At 33.7% G+C, this 8,271-nt stretch overlaps 1 protein-coding gene across 1 annotated transcript; it reads left to right on the top strand.

Moving 5' to 3' along the window:
* Positions 1 to 1,270: 1,270 nt before the first annotated feature.
* On the top strand, positions 1,271 to 7,389 carry LOC311293605 (uncharacterized protein). Its single transcript, XM_084414006.1, has 7 exons — positions 1,271 to 1,309; positions 3,710 to 3,820; positions 5,571 to 5,771; positions 5,882 to 6,075; positions 6,368 to 6,454; positions 6,589 to 6,655; positions 6,749 to 7,389. The coding sequence occupies exons 2-6, from the start codon at positions 3,784 to 3,786 to the stop codon at positions 6,598 to 6,600; spliced, it is 531 nt and encodes a 176-aa protein (XP_084270132.1). The 5' UTR covers positions 1,271 to 1,309; positions 3,710 to 3,783; the 3' UTR covers positions 6,601 to 6,655; positions 6,749 to 7,389.
* The last annotated feature ends 882 nt before the right edge of the window (positions 7,390 to 8,271 follow it).

The raw sequence follows: 8,271 nt of genomic DNA, 5'->3' as shown, positions 1-8,271 counted from the left end.
CACTGATCACCAAAATGGTGACATCAAACTTTATTATTTTCAATAAAACATCAACTTCTAAACCTCTGTTAATTCTCAATAAGATTGTTAGTATGAAAGAAATAAAGTCTGGATTGTAATAAGTGAAGATACATAGATCTTGAGAGATCTGTTAGTGTTTAATGTTTTGTTGGGATTTAAAGAGTTTCTGTATGGTCTGTTTTGTGGGTCACCATTGTGCTGAAGAGTAGAGCCTGTGCTTCAGTCCAGGATGAGCAAAGAAACACTGATGAAATGCTGCATGTTGCTTTATTTAAGAGAACTGTGCAGTTGCTGATGCAGTGACATATAGTCACAGTAAATCATGCATGTAGTTCACTGCAAGAGAAATGTTTTTTAGTAAAAATTCAAGAAATATATGTGAAATAACTGTGTTTCTGTTAAAAAGTTTAATGAAGATTTATGTAAAAGTCTTTTGCACTTATTTAAATTATGATATTTTACATTCATTTTGAAGTTTTTGTATGGCAGCCATTGCTGACAGTCATTTGACTGTTTTTTTTATGTTTTTTTTTTACAGTGAAGGTGTTTGATCATAAATAGAAATAGCTGTAAAATGACAGTGTTTTTCTGTATAACATTTAAGGAAAATTTCTGTAAAGTTTTTTGCACTTTATTTAAATTAGGATACTTTATTTTTACGTTTTTTTGTTTGGCAGCTGTAGCTGACAGTCATTGACCGTTTTTTAAAGATTCTTTTTTAGGTGTATGTAATAGAAAGCTATGGCTGGGTGGTAACCAATTGTTACCTTAAAGAGCGATTTCTACCTGATTTAACCTATAAAACAAATTTTGTTGGTATGAATGAATGTATGTAATATAGGTTGGTTCATAATATTTTTGATGTGAATAAAGCCAGTTAATTTAGATGTAACTAAGCTTACCACTTTTTTTTTAGTGCATAACAGTTACAGAATACAGTAGGCTATATTCGTATAAAACATTAACAAGATGTGAATAAACTGTCATATGTAGGCCTACATGTTACATTTTCAAATGTCTTCTCCCCGGGAAAGATGCAGATTGGAAAACTTTACAATAATCTTTTCTGAGAAAAGTTTTCTCGTATAAACAATAAAGAATGACTTATTCTTTTTTAAAATATTTTATTAATTAATTTTATTCATATTCTTTGATGAACTCAATGCCAAAAATAGATATCGTGCAGCCATCTTGACTTTTCTTTTCTGTCATCCAATCCCAATACAGAGCAACAATGAAAGTGAAAGGACTTTTGCTCTGACAGAGACAGAGACAGCCAGCAGGAACGGTAAGTAGACCCGATGCAGTCTGCAACCTAGACAAAAATATGACAAACATTGCTCGTCTTTTATGTGGCTATATATGTGTGTGTGTGTGTTTGAGAGTGTGTTTATCGGTGTTTTCGAGAAGCATAAACATAGTGCTAAGTTTAATTATTGAAAACCGTTAACACAGACGTTATAGGCTATAGGCTATAGGCTATTAAAACTATTGAGAGCTGAAAGCTTTGAAAACGGTTAACGAGTAGGGTAGAGTGGGGGAAAACGCCCCCCTGGGGTAAAACGCCCCCCACCTGTTTTTCCCAAAATAACCACTAAAAGTAGTCAATATAGGTTTTTACTGTTGCTATGCACTACGTTGATAACGGGGATATACAAATCTCTATGGAGAAGCTGACACCAGCAACATATTTGAAGAGAAGAGGATTACATGGTAAATGCTATAATTTTCAGATATTAGTAAACAAGTGTTTAAGAGAATATTGTTCTGCATGATATCACAGTGATGTATGATAGATGAATAGTGAAGTCTGTAGTTTGAGATCATATGTTATTTATAAGGAATATAATTATATTAAAAAAAATAAACATTTTAAAAAAAAGTCATAGCTTGTGGGGTAAAACGCCCCCTACGCTGAGGGGTAAAACGCCCCCCCCCCTGGGAGCATAGTTTCTCTCTATCATAATTACTATAATAAAATATTTCTGTCTATCAAATCCTTTGTTTTACACTTAATGCAGTATAACTAGGTGGTAAAATCAAAATATTTGAACAAAACATAAAAAAATTACCTCAAGTGAACATTAACTAGCTAGCTTGCTAGCAAAGTTAGCTCACTGATGGAAGGTAGTTAATTTTGGCTATTTTGGACATTGCTGAAATAAATATTAATATATATACATGTTTATACATTACTTGCCTTTTACTTTCAGAGATTAAAAACTATTTTCTGTTAATTTTGCTGTTGATCTATCAAGCAAACTGGTTTGTAAGAAAGGGGGCATTTTACCCCACCTTGGGGGGCGTTTTACCCCACCGCTGGGGCAAAACGCCCCCTTTGTACAAAAATATTTTCAGTCAAAATGCTAATTAATTATGAAGGCTGAGCAATTTTAATATTTGGTGAATAACTCCTGCCATAGTCACTCAAAACCGGGATGGCAATTCTAGTCACATTTATGTTTTGTTTCACTGTAATGTCACATTTTCCTTAAGGGGGGCGTTTTCCCCCACTCTACCCTAAAACTGGAATTACAAGATTTTGAGAATGTTATTTCTTTGTAAAATACATATGATTTCATGTTACAGGTGTTGCAAGCCTATTCAGTTGTATTTTTGAAAAGAATGAAAGTGAAAAACTGGTTGTTCAATTTCAATAGAAAAAAATAAAACATTATCGGTGTGCATCTTGAGACAAAACGATGACACTGACATTTGAATGTTTAATTGCTTTCGAGTAACCTTGACCTAGTTATGTTTAGGATAGGGTTATGGGTAGAGTTAGTGTGTGGTTGGACCTTCTAGATGTCCAGTTAGGGGGAGCTGGACTTCAAGCTCCACCCATTAACACTGCAGTGAACAGCCTCTCAAAAGGCTCATTTTAGATGCGCCTCGCCTGAAATTTAGACAAACGTATAGGTGGTGAAATAAGTGCTCTTCTCATAGTAGACCAGACACCTATAAGATCAAAGGCGGATATCATGTGATTCACACTCATGCGCTGTGTTGCTAATGACCATGATGTTCTGTAAAATAAATAAATATGATGAACAAGACACCCAAAGTATTTATGTAATTCCACCCGAAAGACTTGTTTCCATTCATTTTTTATGTAATACTGACATTTATTTCAGATTTTCCTTTTTTATTATATATATATATATATATATATATATATATATAACAACAATCACATATTCCATAGAGAAAACACACTGTCAGAGAGTTTGGGAACATTCACACATAAAAACATGATATCAGAGTTTCAAAATCAAACATTTTAGAAGAGGTTGTTTAAACAATTAGCATTAAGCTGTCATTTATAATGGCAGTATTAAGCAAGGCACATATCAGTTTAAATAAATAAATAGTAACAAAAAAAGTACAGAAATACAGAAAAATAAAGTCATACAATCTTCATACAAATTTGCCCAGAATCAACACTACATTAATAAAAAAAATATTATTTTGATCTTTCTTTTAATTCTTTTAATAGTCTTTTTATCATCCAACAACATTCCAAACATTTTAATGCTTTGATTTAATTTTGATCACTGTACACATTTAGCTAAATGAATCACCAAACATTTCCAAATCTGTTTTGATTGTAATTGCTTAGATTACCTTATGAAAAGTGTCAAATCAAACAATCAAGTGATAGTCATAAATTAACTTAAATTTGTTTCAGGGTGAGACTAAACAACACTCAGATAAGAAGTACAAAAGACTGATTGTGTAACACAAAGAAGGAGAAGAGAGAAAATGGTCCAAGTAGTTTGTCAGGATGCAATCATTGAAGGTAAGATTTTGGATTATTAAAACATTTTCTCAGTTGCTTTGGTACATTTATCAAATCATGACAAAGGCTGCATTTTATCTGTATGGCGTATATCAATTTTAACAGTATGTTACACATCTGTATCTGGGTTATTGATTGCAAGAGATTGGACAGGATTCACATTTACTCTTTTATAGTTGGTCTGTCAACAAATTACTCTCGTCCCGATCTGTTGGGCCACAGATTCTGTTCCACATAACAATGGATATTTTCCCTTGCAATGCAGCTCAGAAAGAATCTTTTGGAATGTTTTATCAGCCACATTTCCCTTGTTCAAGTTTCACCTAAGATCAAGACCTAGTTATTCAGGACACATTGACAAAATTGCTAATAGAAATATATAGAAAATACGCTTGACCAATGAACTGGTTCAACCATTTAGCATTTTATGACTAATGCTGATGTTTTAGTGGGTAAGACTTTTCAACAGAGAACCAGTATAAAAAGAATGAGAAAATGCTTTTATAATGTGCACAAGTGACTAGAGTTGTGATCTGAGAAATGTACCAAAGCGACTGAGAAAAACTGTAAATTACTTAAGTTTGGTGGTCTAAAGCCGGTGCACACTGTACGATTTACAATAGTCCAATACGACTGTGGCTTGTCAGGCTGTATGAACATGATCCTCGCTGTAAGCCATGTCACACTGTAGGATCTCAGATGTCATTAATGTCAGACTGTATGCTAGTCAAGACGCGTTAAAAAACGGACACACGCAATAAGACTCGAATGGAGTTTTACATTATCAATCCGTGACTCGTTCTGTGAATGTGAACTGCATTACATGCAGGATTGAAATGGGGGCTAGCAAACAAAATCAATCTCTATAGCGTTCATTTTGATTATGGCTTGTCTTGAAAAGAAAAAAGAAAAAAGATTTAATTTGATGGTTGTCGTAGAAGTCATACTACAGGACTTTGTCTCAAAACTTCTAACAGAATTTCGTAGGAAATCTTTGATCGCAACAGTCATTAATCATCTGTTGGCAAACATGTAAAACTAGCAACAAAGACTTTATATGTAGAAAGATGGTGCACTCAAATTATGGGAGAAAGTGCAATGCACAATATAAGTCACAGCTAAATAAAAGAGTCTATCGCCAATTGGTAAAGTCATCGCGTCACTGCTGCTGCCGTTAGAAGCTCTGGTTGCTAAATAAACAGTGAATGTTCTGAGACACAGGCTTAGGACTGCACATGCAGGCTGGTCTGCCCTGAAAAATAAGCTTTTTAACGCTATTTTAACGTAAGAACCTATATTTATGAGTCTTTGTCAGATTTAATTGGTGATTACAAATATGAAATTTAATTGTAAACTTGGTGAACAGCTTTGGAGAATTTGATGTTTCCCCATTCAAAGAGATGAGCTGCACTTTCATGACTGAAATAGTTGTCTGAGAGGCGTTTCAAAGATGGCTGCTGACTTAAATGACTTTGCTAGCAATCAAAGACTTCAGATTTTGGCCTGGGTCACAGAAATCTGCCAAAGTCATTCAGTGTGAACCCGGCTTAAGTCACATCTTAAGATTCTATGGGCCAGATTTACTAAACAAGGCATATTATCATTAGAGCACAATTCCAGAATAGGGTTTGTGCTGGCGCAAGCTGTTAGTAAATCTGGCCCTATTCTTTCTAATTAGTGTTATAAACAATCACAAAAAAGACTCTTTGCTAAGATTGGAAACTAACAAAATCTGTTCTTCATTTTAAAGGAAAAAACTACTTCATAATTGAGATGGGCAAGTCATGCAATTTAAAGGAGATGATTTTAGATGATCTTCTTCAACAAAGACCTGGTTTGAAGGAGGTGCACCATGTGGGTGACTCTGATGTTATTCTGGTTTTCTGCACCATTTCTTCACGGACAGGAACTGACATTGATGCTGCATTGAAAGAACTTAATTCTTTTTCAGGTAACTTTAAGATTAAGCACCAGTCAAGTACTTATACTTGTAGAAATTGTAGAGAAGTAGAAATACTATGCACACATTTTGACCGTCTTATTGTGCCTTTTTTGAAACAGTCTCCAAACAAGCTATTTTCATAGTGCTCCATCACACATTTGACCCAGAGAAGATCATACCAGACAGCAGCAGATATGTGACCAGGGAGAATACACTCACTGTGGACTGTCTGTTTCATGAATATTCGGGTTTGTTGAAATGCAACAGGAATGAAGAGGCGCTGACTAAAATTGTTCATCTTTTTAAGCCTCAGGTACACCTCTTTGAGTTTATTTTTAATTAATTAATTTGTTAAAACTAATTATGCAATCATAATAATAATTAATTATAATGTAGGAGAAATGTGGGCAGAACAGTAACTACAGTAAAATACAGAGTTCAGAGAACACCTTTTCCCCCAGACTTGCTTGAGCAATGTCTACTGTAGAAAGAGGAAGTTCCAGACAATATCAGCATGAACCCTTAATTTTCACGTTATTATTGTATGTTCTGAATGTTCAAAACATTTTATTTAATAATAATAATATATGCTGTTTTCCCTTTAGAAACAATGGAATCGTATCAATGGTTATAGTATCATCATCATCATCATCATCTCGATTTCCATTCCTTGTCTTATTCGGTGGTACTCTGTGAGTAACTCTCAACAAGCATGAGTAGAGGATGACTGAATTTTTATTTGGGATGCACTATCCCAATATATCTATTTAATATAGACCTGTTCGTTCATATTATTGTCTATGTACTTCTTTTTCTCTTAAAATAGAAGAAAAAATGAGTGATTAAGATGAGGAAAAAGATGCTTAATAAATCTGAATTAAATTTGAGGGCTGGTGAGTATCTGATGAGATAATTTGGGTCAACTGGTCACCTTTTCATTTGCAACAATTTACTGAATTCAAGTTCTGCATTTTTTTTCCCCACAGATAAGATGGCATTAAACACAAACAGATGAAGAGAAAGATCAATTTAATCAGGAACCATGGATTTCTTAAATGACAGGAGATATTGTTATTCATTATCATAGCCACATTAACAAAATTAAATTATAATAAGCTGTAAAATGTGTTAAGCTTCTGTGATTAGATGCATGCAAATAGATAATTGCTTTATATCCAGGAGATGAACATTAAATCGACAAGTTCAGTGTTACTACAGTTGAATTACCAATTCATTGTACTTGTAAGAGGCTTTAAACTATAACATAACAGTTTACTGTTTTTTTGTAGGGGATTAATGTCTTTAAGAATTTTTCTGTTTTCCCTGTTCTGGTTTGCCTGTGTTCCCTAGTTAGTTTCCTTGGTTGTTAATTAGTTATACACACCTGTTTCTGTTCAGTTGATTACTCTCCCTTGTATTTAAGCCCTAGTTTTCCCTTGTTTCATTGTCCGGTACTGTTTATGCTAAGCATAGATATGAGCTTCTTCCCTGTGATTCGTGTTCCTAGAATTTACTATTAAAGACTCCTTTGCTATCCTTTGTGATTGTGCGCTTACTACAGACTACACAGTGCCTGACAGTGACATGGATATGTAAATTAGGAAATAAAAGGAGTCTTAATTGTGAATGTGTTAGTCTTATTTATTGTCTCCGAATCTATAAAACATTATATGAAATCTGAACTGTCACAAATCAGTTCTGTTCATGGACTCTTATACTGATTTTCATTAAGTTCTAAGACTCTTGCTTGATCCAAGCATTTTCTTTTAGTTGTGTTTGTCAGTTTTTGTTCATAAGTAGTGTGGTTTTCTGTTCTGCTGCCTGATATATTGTTCTCCAGAGTGTTTCCCTTTGTTAATAAAAGACTGACTGTTGGAAATGTATCCTTTCTTTCGTCTGTTGAACCACAGCGTAACAGAAAATATATTTTTTGGATGCATATTCCTGTAGTCTTAGAAGAACTAGTAGGGTTATAAAGTAGGTTAATATGTTTAAATAACCTGATCAAAGCCTGCAGTGCAGACTAACAAGGGAAAAATAACTGACTTGCTTCAAGGATCCTTACTTTTCCTTTTCTACATACATTTTTAACATGTGGGTGATTCTATAATTGGAGATACATTTTGCATTTCAAAAAAGTTAAAGAAAAAACTGTTCACTAACAGAAATTCTTTCCAGTGTCTTATTTAAAACATATCAAATAATAATAATTCAGTGCTGGCCAATCACAAGTTAGCCTACTTCCTTTTTTACTTTTAGTGAAAAAACTGATTTCTTTTTAATATTGTTTGTCAACTCTGTTACAGACAAATTAGGCTTTCACCTTTACCTTGGTAACAAAATTTGATGGTAACATAATTAACAATTGTAAACTTTTTAGCCAAAAACTCCATTTATTAGCATAAATGCTGAGAGCACATGGCACTAATGAAATGATGATGAAATGATGATTAAAAGACTTTTAAACAACTCACTGTGTGATCAGGGATAAATTCTGTTTTCCTTTTGA

This window comes from Rutilus rutilus, assembly GCF_951802725.1.
Source record: "Rutilus rutilus genome assembly, chromosome: 7".
NCBI lineage: Eukaryota > Metazoa > Chordata > Actinopteri > Cypriniformes > Leuciscidae > Rutilus > Rutilus rutilus.
Note: the sequence above shows the minus strand (reverse complement) of the source record. Positions and strands in the feature narration are given on the sequence as shown.